Source organism: Cervus canadensis, chromosome 1, assembly GCF_019320065.1.
Source record: "Cervus canadensis isolate Bull #8, Minnesota chromosome 1, ASM1932006v1, whole genome shotgun sequence".
Lineage (NCBI taxonomy): Eukaryota > Metazoa > Chordata > Mammalia > Artiodactyla > Cervidae > Cervus > Cervus canadensis.
The window spans coordinates 89971001-89992613 of NC_057386.1; the positions used below are offsets into that span (position 1 = coordinate 89971001).

Here is a 21613-nt window from a genome sequence, read left to right on the forward strand (position 1 = left end):
AATTAACCCATGCCAATACATCATAATTCTTATTAACTTGCAAAGGTTTCATTCCTTCATTTTGGCTGTACATCTCATGTAAATGCATTAAATTTAGATTCAGGGAATTGTTCTGCTAGAAGAAATCAATGTCATCATTTTACAGAATATTTAAAACTTGTCCAAGGTCATGGAACCATGAGAAACAGAGCCAAAATTTGAGGCCAGATCTACTGATCATCTGGTTGTTTTGACTATGCTACATTTTATTTTAATGTTCTTTAAATTAAAATGGCCTAGAATTTCCTTGTGTCATTTATCTTTTTCCTGTAAAGGGTGAGATAATATTTATTATAAATGAGTAGGAAATCTATATAATTTATTTTTAATCATTAACTAACACAAAAAATTATCAGAATTATATGTATTATATATATCATATATACTATATATACTGCAAGGAGATACAACCAGTCAATCCTAAAGGAAATCAGTCCTGAATATTCATTGGAAGGACTGATGCTGAAGCTGAAACTCCAATACTTTGGCCATGTGATGTGAAGAACTGAGTCACTGGAAAAGACCGTGATGCTGGATAAGATTGACGGAGGGAGGAGAAGGGGACGACTGAGAATGAGATGGTCGAATGGCATCACTGACTCAATGGACATGAGTTTGAGCAAGCTATGGGAGTTGGTGATGGACAGGGAAGCCTGGCATGCTGTAGTTCATGGGGTCGCAAAGAGTCAGACACAACTGAGTGACTGAACTGAAATGAGCTGATATTATATATGGCATATATTTATTTGTGTATGTCATAAATATACCTACCATATAAGTTTTATATAGAATAAAATTTCAAGTTTATATTAAATATATATTTAATTATATATGAATTATTTAAACATGCAGAAAGAGTAATCAAAGTTAAATACAAAGGAAAAATAAGGCATACAAAATGAAGTAGATTGTTAGAAATTTTCAGTGTGTTCCCTTAGGTCTCTTATGATTAAGTTCTAATAAATCTATGAAAACATACTTAAAATTTGAATACATATATATATAGAAAGTATATAGGTACTGGGAAGATGTTCTACATTTTATTTAAATTGATACTGTACTTTCAAACATGATAGTATTTTTTATAGAATATATTATCTTTTTAAGGATTTTTGTTATCATTTCTAGAAAAATGTAAATTTTTGTCTTTGAAATCATCTTAATGAGCATTCAAAGCTGATTTTCCAAATGGAATGCCATGAAACAAATCTACATAAAGATCAAAAGAAATTATTCAAATTACTTTAATAAGAAATATCAAGTGTATACAAAGTTATACACATATTTAAACATAACTATATAGGCTCTCTTATAAAGTCTTAAGTACTTATGTTTTCCTTCTAAAACATAAGCTTAAAAAAAGTTAAGTCTAAACAACAGCTCTTTCACCTATGAGAAGGTAAACAGTGCAAAAGATTTTCCAACTTCAAAATTATAGTTAAGATGTTCTTTTATAGGATTCATGTGTAACTACTTCCAGCTATTTATTTGAAGTGTTCCATTTGCCATTTTTATTTGTATGTTTCACCTACATTCAATTTATACTACTTTTTTCTTTTAATTCTATTTCCTTTTTCTCAAATCTGTATTGTTTCAAGGTTTTTTGTTTTGCTTTGCTTTCTCTTGTAAGGCTTCAGTTTCCAGCTGACAATATGCAAGTTTAAATAATGTTTCTTTTGCCTTTTCCACTGGAAGGAATAGGGGCATAAATGCACACTGCTAGTACATCTGATCTGTCTCTATTTTAATTTATGTTATTATGCTATTCCCTTGCCCCTGAGGATCTCTGGTATGGTGAGGAGAAGGTTTACTTGGACCCCAAAACCCTCCTCGGAGAAGGCAATGGCAACCCACTCCAGTACTCTTGCCTGGAAAATCCCATGGATGGAGGAGCCTGGTGGGCTGCAGTCCATGGGGTCACTGAGTTGGACACGACTGAGCGACTTCACTTTCACTTTTCACTTTCACGCATTGGAGAAGGAAATGGCAACCCACTCCAGTGTTCTTGCCTGGAGAATCCCAGGATGGGGGAGCCTGGTAGGCTGCTGTCTGTGTGGTCGCACAGAGTCGGACATGACTGAAGCGACTTAGCAGCAGCAGCAGCAGCAAAACCCTCCTACCCAAAAGGCAATGACTGTTGTATCAACTGTTCTGCAGCAACAATTTGTTCTTTTTTATTATCAACTATATTATATCCTCATATGTACACATGAAATGCAAAGGAATTTTTTTAAATGTAAAAACCTTTATTCAGTCATTTAAAAATAATTTTTCCACTCCAATCCCTTTATCTTTCCTTCCAAAACACAAGTTAAACCATGAAATTTGATTGTGGTTATCTGAAGAAATTTAAAAATTAAATTTACTTAAAATGGATAACCAACAAGGACCTACTGTATAGCACAGGGAACTCTGCTCAATATTATGTAACAACCTAACAGAAAAGGAAAAGAAGTTAAAAGAGAATAGATACGTGTATGTGCAGAACTGAATCACTTTGCTGCTCACCTGAAACTAACACAACATTGTTAATCAAATATATTCCAGCATAAAATAAAAGTGTTTGTTTTTTTTTAAAGAGATCATTGAAAGAAAGAAGTTTTAGGAAATCTAGCATTGTGGTATTTTGAACATGATCTGCCTTTTACTGCTTCAAGTGCATTATTGGTGAGAATCTCAAGGATATTTTTTTTAAAAAAGAGGTAATGTGAATATCATCCTGGACTGAAAATAAAATTGTGTTATAGTCACTATATCATTTTGGGGTAGTTTTTTTTTTTTTTTTAATTTTCTTTGTTTGATGGTAGACAAAGCCCTCAATTTCCAGGCCTCAGAAGCATTGGTAAAATACAAGGCTCACAATTAGATATTTTCATATTCTGTTTCCCTTTATCATTCTTTTGATATTGTGTTCTAGAAAAGCAAAGCTGGATAGTCATGGAATTACTTGAAAATGAATTGTTGTTACATTTACTGATTACTATAGCTCAGCTGGTAAGTAGTCTGTCTGCAAGGTAGGACACCCTGGTTCATTTCCTGGGTCAGGAAGATCCCTGACTTCTCCAGGACAGGCTCCCCACTCCAGTATTCATGCGGTTCCCTGGTAGCTCAGATGCGGAGACCTGGGTTCAATCCCTCGGGTGGGAAGATCTCCTGGAGAAGGCAATGGAAACCCACTCCAGTATTCTTGCCTGCAGAATTCCATGTACGGAGGAGCCTCGTGGGCTATAGTTCATGGGGTCGCAAAGAGTCGGACATGACTGAATGACTAAGCACAGCACAGAAACCTCATATTCTTTTTAAGTTCTCTTCTCTACTGTACATTAAAATTCATTTTTCAGGTCGATGTAGCGCTGTAATAAATATATTAAATGAAAAAATAGAAAAAATCCTTTCCTGTCTTACTTATAGAAAAAACACAGGATCTCTAACTACCGCAGGATCTCTGGAGATGAATACTATATTGTGGAGTAAAGCAGCCTTTAAATAAATGGAATAATCACCAGCCTAAGAAACAAACCAAATTAAAAGCTTCCTGCAAAGCTGTTCTCATAGTTCTTGGCTGTCCCAGGGCTGGGTAACATTTGGGTGAGACCTGGAAGGAATCTTTTAATTCATTCCACTATGATGAATAAATATGTATGTATACAAAAAAAATTCTCTTTAGCAATTTTTTTCCTTTACAGAATACAGTATTCTGAATTTTGATTAGTTACACGATATTATCTACAAAGCCTATATAAAAACTGCATGTCAAGTTACCAAATCCTTCTAACAGAAAAGACTGAATTAATGCTGAAAACAAATGTAAAAAAAAACAAAAGCAAAACAAAACAAAATGTTTCAACTATTCTTAAAGATTTTAGTAGAGAGTGATGTTAAATTGCACTTAAAGGATTTTTCATTTGATAGGCTCTAAGGCTAAAAAGCAGACATTCATGAGGTTTTGTGAGGAAATGTCCTGAAGAGACAACCTCAGATTTAATTATCTTGGACAGATTATTTTTCTAGTAAGGATCAAAACAATATATTCAATGGCATTTCCATAATTAACTTAGAAAATATTAAACCTTTGAGATTTTCCTTTAGTAAAACCTCCTGTGTAAAACCATTAATATTTTCTTAGTCATTCCATGACACAATGAAACAAAACTGCTAAACTCTGCCAAAATAGATTGATATTTTGTATCAGCCACTAAATTATACTCACCAAATGGACAATGACAATAGTAGGACTCCACACCACTTTGACAGGAACCACCATTAAAGCAGGGGTTGCATTCACAGTAATTGACTGAAGATTCACACATTTTCCCTGAAAAGTATCAAATTCATTTTTAAAAATTTACATAAATACATTAACACCATTACTGCATAACCATATATAATAATGTATCCTGAGAGATCCTGTTGTTGGAGAAAAGAAATACAAGAACAGTTTTCTTGACATGAGGACATTGGAATATGGTATTAGAGTTCAGTCTTATTTAGTTGCCCTGTTGTAAAGATGTGCATTGTAATATTTAGGAAGTAATTTACATAATTATCTTGGAAAGAACTACTGTTTTCAGGGAAATCACAAATGGTGAACATATTTAAATGTTTTCACTGAATTTATTTTCTCTTGTCGATGCCACTTCATTTTTTATATAGTATAACTAGAAAGCTGAAACTTTTACATTATAATTTTCACCATAGAGACTTCCTTAACACAGATTTTTTCAAAGGTAGGAATGAATCTCATTTAGCTTATATGCCAAATTACAATTCTTTCATTCTCAAGAAATATTCCTTAACTTTGACATACATGTTGTAAAGCAGAATCAGAAGTAATAAAAACCCATCAAACACATTTTCAAATGCTTAGGAAGATTTATTCTTAACTATAGATTATGTATGTATGCTTTGTCTTTTTTTCTAAAATAATAACACCTAATCAGCATATATTTCAGTGTATAAAGACTTTTCATGCATCATCTTGTTCATTGAATCAGTTAATATTGACTAAACGTCTATTATAGGCCAGGCATTCCAGAAGATGAAGGTGCAACAGTCAAAAAGTAGACAAATGTCTTTCCATGGTATCTCCATCTTAGTGGGGAAAATTGATCTATACAACAGGAAACATTTATATTTCACAGATGGAGGAGAAGAGGTCTTTGGAGGGTAATCTCTTGCCTAAAAAATTATAAAACTGTGATATAGACCACTGTAGGTTTGTTCCCAAATCTAGGTTTCAGACAGCTACAACTGAATAATCAATCACTTAATAGGCAAAATTTAGGGTATAAGGCTAGTCCCCATCTGCGTTTTGTTATTCTTGTGATGTTGTGTGGATTTTTTATGCAAATATAAATTTGTTATAATACCACTATTCTGTAACTGTAAATTATTATAATATCATATTTGTTAGAATAGTTTTTAGTTTTCCAATCTGAAGAAATGAAATCAGATGTTTCTTAATTTCCCAAGAAATTAAAACATTTCTTAGAGTTCTTAATTTCCATTCATTGATAGGAGGGAGAGTTTATTTCTGTAAAGCTATTTCCTACTTCCCAGCATGACGGCACTAATGCCTTTATTAAATGTCTCATGAAAGCACAGAGTTTTATCCACACAACTAGACAATGTCGTGCATAGATAATCCATTTCATCATAATAAATGTGCTTGGGACACAGTTTTTATTTAATTTAGTTCTGATATTGTGTCTTGATTATGTAGCCACACTCGTTCTGGTTTGTTTGAAGTTTTAAGTGAGTCAGGTTTTATGACACTGCTGCTGCTAAGTCACTTCAGTCGTGTCCGACTCTGTGCGACCCCCTAGACGGCAGCCCACCAGGCTCCCCCCAACCCTAGGATTCTCCAGGCAAGAACACTGGAGTGGGTTGCCATTTCCTTCTCCAATTACTAACTGAAGACAATTCTCTGTACCATAGGGCCATAAACACAACATTTTCCCTTTATAAATAAATTTGGGAATCTCATCTTGCAAGACAAAGCAGTACAATTTCAGAATACCTTCCTATTTGAAGGGGACATAATGAAAAATAAACAAGTTGCCAATCTAGAAGCACAGAAATGAAGTTTTAATTATGTTTGTAATGGGTCATACTGGAAAAACAGGGAGGACAAGTTTATTCTAAGCTCATACAAACTATCGCACCAGAGAGATGCTCTGTCTTGGGAGAACTCTTTTCTCTAGTGTTTTCTAAGTGGATTTGTCACAGATTGTTCTAGAGAAGTGTATTTTCCCCCTCATACATTATCTGTATCACTCAATAGAAAATAAAATAAGATCTATTGACTATACTATTCATTATTTATTTAGTATTAGGAAAGTCACATCCCACTCCATCCATTTTTTTTTCTCACATGTGCTATGACACTCATTAAGACTTTTTTTCTTCATTTCCTTCCATTTTTTTGGAAAATTTATTTTAGAGCTGTGTTAAAATTAGCAAGTAATAAAGCTATAGATTAATATTCTTTATAGGTACGGTTAGTATAACATTCATATTGTGAACCGATATATGTAGGTTACAAAATCACAAACTTTACTTCTTAAAGACTGGAAATGTGGAACAAAGGCTAATCAATTTAGGGTGGATGGCCATGTTCACTTACTGAAATATTTTGACATATGTGCTCTCCAAGAAAAATATATAAATATTAAAACCCAAATCATTGATCCTATAAACCTCAACTATATACTTGTTTGAATCCTATTGGAAAAGACCACCTTAAATTTTGGTTTTAAAAAAACAACAAAAGACATTTTTAAAAATTATATACATTAGTTATCTTATTTACCCCTTACAAAATAAGATTTTAACAGACATTTGAGTTTAATTCAAACCATAAACTATTTCTGTTAGTCCAAAGTGAGATGTGGAAAGAAACCTCAAAATAAAGACTTACTCATGTATTAAAACATACAGTGATTACCTAAATAGAAGCAGATACAAACTGAGAAAATATTAGTTTGAGAATGAATTTCTTTTAAAAGCTAAAGTAAATTATCAGTAGAATTTGATTTTTTAAGTAAACAATATAAATACACACTGGTTGGAGAAAAAAAATTCAACCTTTTATTTGACAGTTTACTTTAAGCCAGAGTTTTATTTTCTTATTTGTTAAAAAATTTAAGAAATAACTTTTCTACAAGTTGTGCAAATGAAATTATTGTTGAGTTTGGGTAAAATAGCCTTATTTGTTGGTATTAGTGCATGGTGTTAGAGTATGTATTTATCAAAATAATGGTAAATTATTTATCATTCAAATCTAGTTTGAGTGCTCTATTTAATGAGTAATATTTTTATTTTACAATTATTTAGTTTCAAAGAGCTTGCCATACTAGATTTAAAGATACAGTTTGAAACTCAATGTTGCAATTTAAGTTATTATTAAAAAGCTTTTTTCTTTTATGTGATGGAAAGAGGTCCTAATTTTACTTCGAATCAACATAAAGCCTTTAACTGCATCATTCCAGGGCTTGGAAAGTTTATGCTCTATTACCCAATTCGAAGTCAGCAACAAATTCTGTATTGTTCTGCGCACATTTACCTACTTAAATGTTAGTGTTGATGGCATAATGAGTATCAGAGAATGCTGCAGTTTGAATTGCTCTAACATGCTTCTTATACAAACAATCTGATGTGTCGTGCACTGTGAAACAAAATCTTGCATCATTAACTTCGTGTTGCAAGTCAATTAACAAAATTTGTCATTGCCTGGAGGCTTGAAATACGCTGATAGGGCTTGCACAAAGAGAGGCATTTATGTCTCTTGAACTCAAGGAGTCTTTTTCTATTAAGATATGTTAACTGTCAGAGCAGCTGTTTAGAGGAATAAACTGATCTCATTGCTTTGATATTCATCAATTAATGGTGTTGATATACATTATTTATTATAGATAGCTTCGGGAGATGTAAGCTCCTGGCACATGGAGAAGAGGAATTGCTAAAGATGAAAATGAATGCATAATAGGAGGCAAAGGTATATTCAAACTTTCCAAGATTACAGTTTAAACTTACAGGAGAAATTTAGCATGTGTTTTCATGTTCTGGGGCAGAAGGTGTGATAGAATGTTGAACATAAATCGAATATGATGTGATCATCTATGATCTTTTCCACAAGGATATGTATTCAAGTTTCACTCGTTCCAATAGCACATTTTAATGTTACATTAGAGAAAGTTAAGGGCTTCCCAAGTGGCTCAAGAACCTGGTAAAGAACCTGCCTGCCAATGCAGGATCTCCTGCAGGAGACACAGGTTCAATCCCTGGGTCGGGAAGATCCCCTGGAGAAGGAAATGGCAACCCACTCCAGTACTCTTGCCTGGGAAATCCCATGGACAGAGGAGCCTGGCAGGGCTACAGTTCATGGGGTCACAAAAGAGTCGGGCACAACTGAGTGACTAACACTTAGAGAAAGTTGACTTAAATTTATTCTAACTTGTTAAATTTAGCCACCCAATGGAGCTATGTTTTCTGATATCCCATAGGCTTCAATTTAATAGCTTAGATTATATATGTTAGATGTTGTTTAGTCACTAAATCATGTCCGACTGTCTTGTGACCCCATCGACTATAGCCCGCTAGACTCCCCCTGTCCATGAGATTTCCCAGGCAAGAACACTGGAGTGGGTTGCCATTTCCTCCTCCAGGGGATTTTACTGACCCAGACATCAAACCAGGAGACTCAGGTTTCCTGCAATGGCAGGTAGGTATTTTACCACTGAGCCACCAGGGAAGACCATATGTTATTAACAGATACCATAAATAATATTTTTCCATCTCTTGTATTTATACATAGAGAAGAAGGAAGACCATGTGGAACTAACAAAGTCCATTTTTATCTAAACTGACTATTTTATTAACAAATATAATTCCATAATATATACATGCTATTTATTCTGAATGTTTATGCTTATAAGCTTTTTTATTATTTTAGTAAAAAGTAGTTGTTTTTTACATGAGATGTAAATGTTTCCTATTATTATGAAAGGCACTATGAAAAGAGCTCATCTAAATATCCTGATCAATTAGCATTATGGTTTTTCATGTGGAAACAAAGCAAAAATATTATGCTTAAATAAGGGTTGCTAGTATTAAAAGCAAAAAGGAAAAAATAACTGTCTTCCTTTGTATTTTAAAACATATGCAAATATGATCTAAATGCAACTACAAATGATTATATAATGATACACATAATATCCATGATGTTTATAAATACACACTTACTTTCCATAGATATTAGAAGCTTCTAGACTAATAGAACCTGTTATTAATGTTTTAATAGAGTCAATGTATCAGTTGAGGTAAATTGTGTAATTTCACTCTTGGAAATAAAATCAAAATAAGAACTGAGCTCTTTACCAGTCTTCTATGAAAAACTCTTCTGTATTTCATAAAAATTTTCATTTCATATCTATCCAGTAAAGTTTGTTTATATTCTTTCATTTCCAGGTCACATGATCATTGACAACGTTAATATATGACTGCTGTGATTTCTGAAAGAATGACTCTTAGTTACAACTCCCATTTTCATGAAAGCAAATGTTTGCCAGGTTTCTTGGTAAAATTACTATGCGCGACCTGTAAATAACTTTACAGGCCTGGAAAAAAATTCCTTTTTATACTGTCAAGTGACATAAAAGTGATGAATGGACAAATCTCATCCTCCCCTGAAATATCAGGACTTACTAGAGAGCATAGAAAAACCTCCCCCTCTGGGAATACACTCCTGGAATGACTCCAAATACCACACCTAAAATGCATCCAGATGTGTGAAAGTGAAGAGGAAAGGGTAAAGGGGCTCTGAACTAATTCTGTTAAGAGAGACCCAGATTTGGAAATAAGTTCCATATCCATGCTGCCTTCTCTAATGTCACTCATTACTATGAAGGATTTAATGCAGGGTATGCTGCAGATGGAAAACCTGGGAGCAGGAAGACAAATGCTATGTAGCTACTGGCTGTAATTGTACTTTCTAATTAGTGTTCTAGTAAACACAAGAAACTTTCATTTGTACAAGAAATGAAATAATAGATTTGTAGTTGTCAGACTGATGTTTTCCTCCAGGATTCCCTGAACTTCTGAGGCATAAATAATATGAAAGATATTTTCTTTTGATTTACTGGGGCATATTAACAGTTGATTCAATCTCTTATACTATTATGCTTTTGAAAATCTAGATCTTAATTTTTCACATGTTCTATACTATATTATAATTTATTCATCTTGTCTAACATACTCTATGTATAGCTAATCAAAGCCCCATTGAGTGATATAAAATTAAATTATAGGAGAATGCACTTAACAATGAAATGAAGTGATTGTAATGGAAGATGAAATCTCACTATTTCTTTTTTCAGTTTCTTTTTGGTTCTTTTTCTAGTAACGAAGAAAAACTGATCTGAGAAACAATTTATACAAGCAAATTTGTTTTCTCTAAAGTCCTCTAAATTCATTAAATAAAATTATTCTTATTCCATGTGTATGATGTGACCCTATCATCACAAACTTGAAAATAAAAAAATAAATATATCAAGAATATTATGGCAATAGGAATAATAACTATATCTCTTCATATCTTTTTGTTGTAATCATTCCACAATTTTCATTTTTATACTTGCATCTTTACAGGATGTTCTCCACAAAAATTCCCTATTGAGCTAACACTTAACCACTCCCTGTGAGGGATTCTTAGGGTAAGTCTCTCAGCTTCCCTCAATTCATAAACACTTACTTTTCTAATCTTTAGCACAATTTCTAACTTCACATGAAATATTCAGTTGTGTGTGTGTGTGTGTGTGTGTGAGTGTGTGTGTGTGTGTTTGAGACAGAGATGGGGCAGTGGCTGAGAATTATTTTAAGCAGGAAGTTTGTAAACTATCACAGCTCAAATTTGCAATACCACAGACTTTAAGAATCACTGAAAAAACAGCAGTGAAAGTCCACAAAAATAGAGTAGGAAAATACAGGTGCTTTGAAATAATTCTGATGTTCCAGAAAATATCTGAATACATACAGACTTTGAAGACAGCTTCACCATAGTACTTAATGCTAACAGAAGTATAATTTAACCAGAATGAATATTTAAAAATCCATTCTGTGAGGTACACGTGTGCTTCAGTATGAATTTTGTCTTACAGCTTATTAGCTTTGATTGGTTCTTTAAGACATTTTAGCATTAGCTCTACATTTCTAAGTCAGGTTACCTGGTAAAGACTGGCTGGAAGAAAAGGAACTCAAAATGATACTTGAGGGATTATCTTTCCAAAGAACATTAAATATATATTATAAATATGTATTAATGCATTTAAACAATGCATTTCTAATTTAGTGTGTGGATTAACAATTTGTCACCATGATTTTTGATATACTGTTTGTATATGAAAAGAGTACAAAGAAATGCAAAACAAAACAAAACAAAGAAATAAAACTATCAGGCTTTACTTAACTGCCTGTTTTACTGGATGGCCTATATATATAGAATTTGTAAACAAAGAATTATATTAATTAAAAAATACAAGATTTACATGAAGTATTCAACTGCATGCTTGTTTACATCACTCCTGATCGACTGGATTATCCACAGTTATGCAAATGGAAACTGAAGTGAGCTCTGAGAAGGGACAGTATGTAAAATTAATATATTACTTCAAATGACTTCCTTACAAAAAGAGGTTGTGATGGTTATGATCCAGCTTTGGCAGCTCTGGCCCTAGAGTCACCAGAACATAGGCTCAGCGTCCTACAAGGTAAAATAGGAGCAATAAGAGGATCTTTCTATGTCAGACATTCTCTGTTGACACTCAGATCCATGTGTGTCTTTCCATACTGTTGGGGCTGGAAGTTAGAAAACTATCATCTTTCCAGACCCTTCTATCAGGACTCAGGTTCAGCTTGTGCCAGTGGATGAGAGTTGAATGAAAATCTGAAGGGTAAAAACAAAGCAGTCAGTGTTCTGGGAATCACTCACGACAGCCCTGCAAAGGTGACCAGGAGTGCTTTCTGGAAATACTTGCAATGTCTTTATGGCTGAGGTTATTGGTGAATTTCCCTGACTTCCATACTTAGCCAGTTTGAAGCTTCTAATACATATCTCAGAGGCTTGCTGTGCAGTTTAATAGATTAATGGACAAAAAATTCTAAGCAGGCTCACATCACAGGCTCACCATAATATTCTCTAGCAAGTGCAGATCAAAGTATGATGAGGTGTGACAGGCATTTAAAGAGCAGAGGATCTGCAGTAAAGCTTATCATCAAAACTCAGCTCACTTTCTTGTGCTGTGCTGGAGGCAAGTCATTTAAGTGCATTCTCTCTAAGATCTAATTTGTTGTCTTTCAGTCAGAAGGATAAGAATATTCATTTAATAGATTTGTAAGAAGAACTAAATAACTAAATGAATAATAATGTCTGTGATGCAAGGAACTTTAAGCAGTATTGTAAGTAGCCATTTGATAAATGCTATTAATATTTCATAATGAAGGATGGGTATGCTTAAAAGTTTCAACAGCTACATTTAGAAAAGGATGCAGTGTATGTTTAAATATAATGAAACAAAGAAAGAAACACACTAGAGAGAAGTAAAGCGAAAAGGCTAGTTCTACACCCCATGCCTTAAGCAACATTTCTGCTGAGGTCAGCATACGTGCCTCACGCACACTCACGTCATTTTCCATCAACCCCAGGTACTACCTAATGCAGTCATTCTTCATTCTAGGACTAAGCGTAAAGTCACTCTAGGTGTGAAATAGTGTATTATACTAAAATGGAACAAATAATCTTTACTGTTGCATTCACAACAGAGGAAGTAATTTGGAGAGGCTGGGGGTGGGAGAGGTGGACGATCGAGTGAGGAAGGTTTTCTGGAAATCCTGAACTCATTACATGTGTGTAACCCTGTTATTCATGATCCTAAGAGTACAACTCTGGTAAGTCTTATGCCTACCTTATGCCACTGAGGCGTGTCTTTATAGAAATTCTATAGCATACCTCTATCGACCATTATATTAACACTACTACTAAACTACTAATTAGCATTGCTATTTATTGAAAGTTGGAATCTGTGCTAGGAGTTTTACAAATATTATTTGTATTCATTACAACAACCCTAAAAGATAAGTAACTATGACTATACTCATTTTATATATGGGGGAGTTGAATGTGAGCAAGATTAGGGGACTTCCCAAAAGCTATAGCTAAATCAAGTTCTGTCAAATCCCCTGATTCTTTCCATACATATGTTTGCTGCCCCTTTTCTTCATTTATATTTTAAGGACATTATTTTGTCAAAAGGTAAAGCTTATATGATCTGCTTTGGCTTATTCAAACTTGCTGTGAATAATCATCAAGCAATTCAGTTCTCCAAATATAAAACCATGAAGTATACACACGATAAGCTTCATTTTAAAATATGATATACAAATACAATTATCTTAAAAACTTCTTTTAAAATAGTATTCTGCAATATACCTACAAAATTTTAAAAAGTATATCCTGGTTTTACCTATTTCACTGTACTTTACACTGAGTTAATAAACACTACAGGGCAACCAATGTAAGATATATGTACTAAAAATGTATAGTGTACAAACTGTAGAAAAGAAATCGTCTCTCCTCAAACTTATCTACAGCATAAATGTATATACATTTGAAGGTACACTAACTACAGATCAGTTAATAAATAGATGATGGATAGATAGATAAGTAGGGATAGAAACAAAGATCTATGTATAAACATACATCATGTCCTATTAGAATGACAAAGAGTAGTGAAATAATTTCTCTATATATTAAATTCTGCTGCCAACATATCAAGGTATATTGTGACTCAGTTTTGTTGATACTTTCTACCTGACTACTAGAAATAACAAGGCATTGAGCTCTCAATCTAAATCACAACTGTTGCTTCATCTCTTCACAGTGTGGGTCAAATTTCAATAGTTATAGTGATAATTATGGTGGAAATCATAAAATCGATGATGATAAAATAATTTACAACAATGACAGTTCTTTAGAACACAGAATAGTCCAGATCATATACTTTAAATACACAATGTCCTTTAACTTTAGAACACTTTTTTGAAGATCAGATGCTCTTTTTGCTCTTATACAAGACACTCAGTAGCTGGACTAAGAATTTAAACTCCGGAATTAACTGTGTAAGCTCACATCCTGACTCTGCAACAAATCAACTGAGTCACCTTAGTCAACCAACCAAATTTCTCTCTATGTCAGTTTCCTTTTCTTAAGGGCTGTAAAATCATTATCCCTACCACTTGTCAGGTTTCTCCTGAGAAGTGAAATTAATACAGATAAAGTTCCTAGAACAGAGTCTGGCCAATAGTAATCGCTTAAAGCATTTGCTATGATTCTGCCTATTCTCTACAGAAAAGCATTTGAAGATGACAAAGTTCATAGCTTTCTATTATACTTGATATGACTAGAGTCTTGGTGGGCAAAAAAAAGAACTTAACACCATCATACCTGTGTATCCAGTTTTGCAAACACAGTTGAAGCCTCCTGGAAAGTTCTGGCAAATGGCACCATTCTTGCAGGGACTAGGCAGGCACTCGTTGATGTCTCGCTCACAGGCCCGGCCGGTGAAGCCATCCGGGCAGCTGCAGGAGAACCCTCCCACTAAATTGTGACAGGTCCCGCCATTGTGGCAAGGGGACGGGAGGCATTCATCTATGTCAATTTCACACCAGCTGCCTGCGTAGCCCGGCAGACACTTGCATAGGAAAGGCTGCAGAAGTTCGTTGGCCACGATGATGACTGGAAGGCTCTCGTGGCTCTTCAATGCGGTGCTCACGGCCAGCCTCCTGACACAGCTCCCTCCGTTCTGACACGGGCCAGGGGCACAGGAGTCGTGATCCACAGACTCCACCTTCACTCCGCTCTGCCTCAGGAGGATCTCCTTGATGCTTTCAAAGAAGGTGGCTACACCACTGGGATTCACGTACTGATTGTGGGTTCGCTTCACCGCTGCCAAAAGAAACGTTCTGTTGTGCCCTTCATAAGCCCCATACAGTTGCACAGCCGTCCCGAGGCCCGTCAGCTGCGAACTGGCAATGCGCAAGAAATGAAGGTAGTGGTTGGTCAGGAAGTCCTTCACGGTCGGTACACCAAGACGCAGTAGGATGCTGTTATCCACCGTTGCGTTGGAAAATCCAGTGAAGAAAACTCGAATGTTGCTGGTGACCGTGCTGTGGACTCCATCGTTACTAAGGACGGTCAGATCAAACGTGCCGTCTGTGGACCTCGGCTGGGAACTCAGATCGCAGGTGCCCCTTGGAATACTGAAGAGGCTGGTCACTCCCGAGGTCAAGGAGCAGTGGAAGGTGTCCAACACATCGGGATCCTGTGGCTTCACGGAGCCTAAAGCCCCACCAGGAAACAAGTTACCATAATAATTAACAAATATCTCCACCGTCCGAGACTGTGATGGGTTGTCATTTTGGTCTATGACTGTGATATGCACGGTCCCCGTGGAAGACATCTGAGGCACACCAGAATCCCTGGTGACCACGGACAGATAGAAGTCGGAGATCTGCTCTCTGTCGATCTCTCGGGTGGTGCTCAGAACTCCCGCAGTGTTCAGACTAAAATAATTGGTGGCAGGACCTGTGCTCATCAGATAGTAGGTAAAGGGACCTTGATTGGGAGGGAGATCTGGATCTGTGGACTGAAGGGTCATCACCAGAGTTCCTGGGCGTTTGTTTTCCATCACTTCCCCCTCGCTGATGGTCAACATAGGCCCATTATCGTTTATATCTTCCAGGGTGACTAATAAAGAGGCACTTCCGGTAGCAGAGGGGGTCCCGGAATCCACAGCCAAAACCGTGAGATTGTAGATGGGTAGGGTTTCTCGATCTAACTCTGCAGTAACGGTGATCTGTCCTGTCTGTGGATTAATGGAAAAGGCACCATTTTCATTCCCTGATCCTATGAAGTAAGAAAACCTACTCCAGCTGGGAACAGAGTCTGAGTCGAAGGCACTGACAAAGGTCACGTGAGTCCCCGTGGGCACCCCTTCACTGATCTGAACGCTGTAGATGTTTAGACTAAAAACGGGGGGGTCATTGGCATCAAGCACAGTGACATTCACAGTGACCTCATCTATGTCTGCACCCCGAATGCTGCCAAAATTCTTGGCCAGTACCTTCAAAGATACCCTTTCTTCTTTTTCTCTATCAAGAAGTCCAGACACATATATCTGTCCCGTCTTCTTGTTGATCTGGAAACCCTTCTTTCTACTGTTACCAAAAATCAAATAATGAACCTCCCCATCACTGCCCAAGTCACGGTCACTGGCAAATACTTCTCCAACAATAGTACCTTTAGGAGCTGCTTCTGAGATTTCAAAATAGTAAAGTTTGGAAACAAAACGAGGCACGTATTCATTTGTCCCTTTTAATTGGATATTAACAGTGGCAAAACTGCACCTCTCCTCATCGGGGACATTGAAAGCTTTCACAGTAAGGTGGTAGCTCTGCTTGGTTTCAAAATCCAAGAAGCCTTGAGTGGTGACGACTCCAGTGTTGGGGTCAATGACAAAGAGGTCACTATCAGATGACTGTATAGTGTAGGCAATCACAGCATTGGTGCCAGAGTCAGCATCCGTTGCATTTAGGTGGATAACTGTTGTCCCACTGGGGGCATTTTCCAAAACAGTGGGGAAATATTCATCAGGGAGAAATACTGGAGAATTGTCATTCACATCAATCACATTTACAGTCACACTGCAGTAACCAGTCCTTGAGACCCAGCCTCCGTCTGTGGCACTAACAATCATCTCATGCTTCTGGCAGAGCTCATAATCAAGGGCTTTGGCAAGTGTTAATACACCTGTGGAGGAATTGATTGCAAAGATGCTGTCTTCATTTCCTGAGGAAATACTGTACCTAATCAAGCCATTCATAGCTGTGTCTCTATCTCTTGCAGAAACAGTTCTAACAATGGCTCCAACACTATGGCTTTCAGGGATGGTTGCACTCATGTGACTTTGAGAGAATTCAGGTGTGTGGTAGTTTTCCTCCGTTACAATTATTTGAACAGTTGTTTGGGATGAAAGTGGAGGGTTTCCCTTATCTTTTGCGGTGACAGTGATCAAAAAGTTTTGATTCAGGTCAGATGTCAGGGGAGCTGCTACTGAAATCCACCCTGTATTACTGTCTAACTTAAATTTCCCCAAATGATTCTCATTCAAAATGAAATACTCCACTTCAGAATTCAAGCCAAAATCTTTATCATCTACTGCAGTAACTTTGATTAACTTTGTTCCAACTTTAACATGTTTGGTGACTGGAGTAAAATATTTAGTTTTAAGAAATTGTGGTGCATTGTCATTACTGTCCACTGTGTTTATGGTAACTGTTGTCTCACTAAGTAACGCAGGATTACCTCGATCTGAAGATGTCACGATAAAACTATGTCTGTTGATGTTCACGTTGCTGAAGCCACTGACATTTTGATATTTTAAGAACTGTTTATTGAAAATCTCTCCTGTGGAGGCATTAATCCTGAAGTACTCTGACTGAGATTTTATAAAATAAAACACTTGTCCGTTTGATCCCTCATCAGGGTCTGTTGCAGATACCTGAGTCACCTTGGAGCCAATTTCAGTAAGTTCAGGGCAATCTAAATAATAAGAGGGTCTGCTAAATCTTGGAGCATTGTCATTGACATCTGTCACAAATATTGTGACATCTGTACTTACAGTCCATCCAGAGTCATGTGCAGAAACTCGGATTCTGTAACGGTCTGTATCTTCTCTATTTAAAGGTCTACTAATTACTATATCCCCAGTGCTGGGATTAATGGTAAATGGAAGACTTGTGTCCATTATAGAGTATCTACTAATTGCATTTACACCAATGTCTTCATCAGAAGTTGTGACACGTGTAACTGTGTACCCTAGTGGGGAATTTTCAGGAACATGGGCACTGAATATTTGCGAAAACCTCGGGGCATTATCATTTTCATCTAAAATGTTAATGATGACTTTTACTGAGGTACTCTGAGAAGGGGAGCCTCTGTCTGAGGACTTTACGATAAGCACATACTGAGAGATTTTTTCCCTGTCTAAAGGTCGAATGCTTCTAATTTCGCCAGTGGCATGATTGATACTGAAACTATGTTCTTTGTTGCCATTAATGATTTCATAATCTAACTGTCCATTGGGCCCACTGTCCTTGTCCACTGCAGAAACAGTGAGTATTTTTCGAGGAGAAAGGTTTTCTAATATTTCAGATACAAATGGATCTTCCTTAAAGACAGGAGGATTATCATTGACATCTAACACTGTTATGTCAAGCTTCTCATAGGAGGAGAAAGGAGGAAAACCTCCATCTCTGGCTTCTATCCATACAACATATTTTTGTATCTTTTCAAAATCTAGAGGCTGACTTATGGAAACCTGTCCTGTTAACTGATCAATCTGGAGTGTGTTGCCAAGATTGCCACTTGCAATATAATAGGACAAAGGTTCTCCTCTCAAGGAGGACCCTGTTACAGTAGTGACAAGAGTGCCTACTGGTTGGTTTTCAGGAAACATGAAAGTCTGTTCTTTGGCTTTGACTTTAGGGAAATCTGCTTTGTTCACAAATCGAACAGTCACTGTTGTAGAATCTGTTTTTGGGACTGAGCCACCATCTTTTACGTGGACAGAAAATGTCACTTCTGAAGTGCCATTTAGTGGTCCGGCTGCCATAATAGCTCCTCTCAGGGTGTCAATGTGAAATTTCTCAGAGTTTCTACCCGAAAGAGAATAATGGAGTTCAGAATTTGGTCCAATATCAGCATCCGTGACAGTAACTGCAAAGACGAAGGAACCTATAAAAGAGGGAGTGTGCAGTTATCAATCACATGGAAGCCCAATAAAACATCTGATAGTAAGTTAAAACAGTATATTAAAACTATATATAAAACACTATATTGCTACCTGATACAACTTTATTTTCTCATGATTACTAGGGGAGAACAGTATATCTTATATTGTCTCAAAATTTCCCCAGTCAAATCTACTTAACAGTAGTCTTCAGGGACTGACCTGCCATTATCTACCTAAAAGCCAGACGATCTATGGAATTTAATATTTTTCAGTGCACCTTTGAGAGAAGTGCAGGGAAGAGCAATGGCTAACCATTCCAAATTATAGTTCTTGGGAGAAGAGTCTGTACATAACTTCCAACAAACACAATAATACATGAGTTCTGCTAAGAACTATGTTTCTGCCCAACAGTAAAAACACATAATTGCTCTATTATGTCTTAAAATATTTTGAATTACATTTTATGTAATCATATAAGCAAAAATAATATGCTTAAAAAATAATTTTCAATTCCTCATGCCTACTGTTCTACGAGAAAAGTTTTTTATCTGTGAGCTATTCTCATATGGAGATAAAGTATACATATGAATGTGTGTGTATAGACATGTGTGTGTACTACAACAATTATAAAGTATACATACACACATATATATGAACAATTATAGTGTAGTAAGAAATAAGAATTGAAGAATGGACTCAATTTGGATTCCAAAAGTTAGTGCTTGGGATGAAGGCCAAAAAGGAACAGACTATAGAGTAGATAATGCTGAAAAGCTGCCATAAGGACATGTTTTTGATAGACTTATTCAGAAACCTTTCCCAAACCTGCACTCCTACCCCTGCAGAAGAGTTTGTGACACAAGTGAAAAGTAGTCTAATTTTATGAAGGCCAGTGATTCTGCTAAATTATAATATGTTTAATGAGGGGGAAAAATGCCTAAGTCTTACTCATTTTGTATAGGAGATGTTCTATTGCATCATTACACACTGGGTATAACTAGAATCATGCCTTCTAGCATCATTTCAGCTGAAGGCCCACTCCAGGGATTCATGACTTTGATACTGGCTTTTTCTTTTGATAAAAAGTTGGCACAAAAATTTATGGATTTTATACTTTCAACCGGTAGCAACTAGACCCTCTCAAGCGAATAGAAGATCAAAATTCACTAGAGGCGAAATTGTGGATCTGTTTTGTTTTTTTTTTCCTCTCATTAAAAATATCTTAAAGGAGAGAAAATTAAATTAATTATAACTTCATTTATTTATTTTCCAGTTTCAAAATTCATTTCAAAAATTACCAAAGGCAGATGATTTGTGCAGTTCCTAAGAGAGTAGGACATTCTTTGCAAAGAAGCAAATAAATCCAAACTAAACTTAAAAGAGGGTTTGAAAGATAAATACATATTGTCAATGTGAACATGGTTCATTATTGGCTCCATACACATTAATAGAAAAAACTTCACCCATTAAAACTAAGTTAAAAATATTTATAGTAGTAATTAATTAGGAGGATTCTTTCAATAAACCTTTTGAAAATTTGTCGATGAAGCATTGGATAAAATATTAATTTTGTATGAATGAATATAGTTGAGAGCCTAGTACCTCCAAGATAATGTTTCAGGTACAATGTAAAGACATGGCATGAAAAATAGAAAATGTCCTTCCTATCAGGGCACACAGAAATTACATCTTAGGACAGAAACCTACTTGACTACAAAGTGAAATCTATTTTCATATTTACCAATATTCAATTAAAATTAAGAAACAGCACTAGGAAAGCTGTGGCAATTATGAAATCTTAAATACAATTGGTCTGAGAAGAAAGAAATATTTGCAAGAGTCAATGGTCCTTCAATTGCTTTAGGCAAGAGTTGAATTTTAGAGGATTTGCAAACTTTGGCTACGTCAGAAATATACCTGTAGAAAAAACAGAAATGTACTTATAGGAAGTGCCCAATGCATAGTTTTTATTTATCTGCAAGACATCAGAGGCGGTTTGGTTACCTGGCGGAGTAGGAGATGGGATGTGTGTGACATATGGGTGATGCTGAAATCTTGGCGGGTTGTCATTGACATCAGTCACTGTGACGAGCACACTGGTAGAACTGGAAAGAGGTTCCGGGGACCCAGCATCGCTGGCAACAACCACTAAAGTATAATTCTCTTTTGTTTCCCTGTCTAGCAATGCGCTGGTGATGATTTGTCCTGTGGATGGGTTGATGGTGAACTGAGAATTTCCACCAATGATCCTATAACTAAAGCAGAGAACAGACATGGGCATATTTCTTCCAGTTTTAATGCTGCAACATCTGTTTACTAGAATTTTAACAAGCGAGGCAGAAAAGTCAGGGAAAACATTACAAGTAAGATCACAGAACAGTGAAAGAATATGCTAGTTCACATTTTATGTGACCATCACATTAACAGCCTTTATGGCAAGATGTCCTATGACCTCAAGCAGGTCTTCACAAGGTTTGTGAGCTTCCTAAATCATGCAAGTCCCCAGAATATACCCAGAAGACTATCATGTTTTAAATAAACCAGCCTGAAAGCATAAATCAGGCTTTTGTTCTAATATTGTGGTCAGTGGCCAGGATCACAGATGAACATCTGTTAAATACATCTAAAAAGTATTTATCTGCTGTGTGCCATAATATACCTGAAAAGATCAGTGGAAGGTCTTGTTCTCTAAAGACCAAACACTGTATGTGACAGATATTGACTATCCA

At 36.0% G+C, this 21613-nt stretch overlaps 1 protein-coding gene across 1 annotated transcript in view; it reads right to left on the reverse strand.

Moving 5' to 3' along the window:
• The window catches only part of FAT4 (FAT atypical cadherin 4), a 174986-nt gene that overhangs the window by 23205 nt on the left and 130168 nt on the right, over positions 1-21613 (reverse strand). Inside the window, exons 8-10 of the mRNA XM_043486767.1 lie at positions 20889-21139; positions 14537-18886; positions 4250-4354 (exon numbers count right to left, since the gene is read on the reverse strand). Coding sequence (XP_043342702.1) covers positions 4250-4354; positions 14537-18886; positions 20889-21139 — 4706 coding nt within the window. The remainder of the gene's footprint in view (positions 1-4249; positions 4355-14536; positions 18887-20888; positions 21140-21613) is intronic.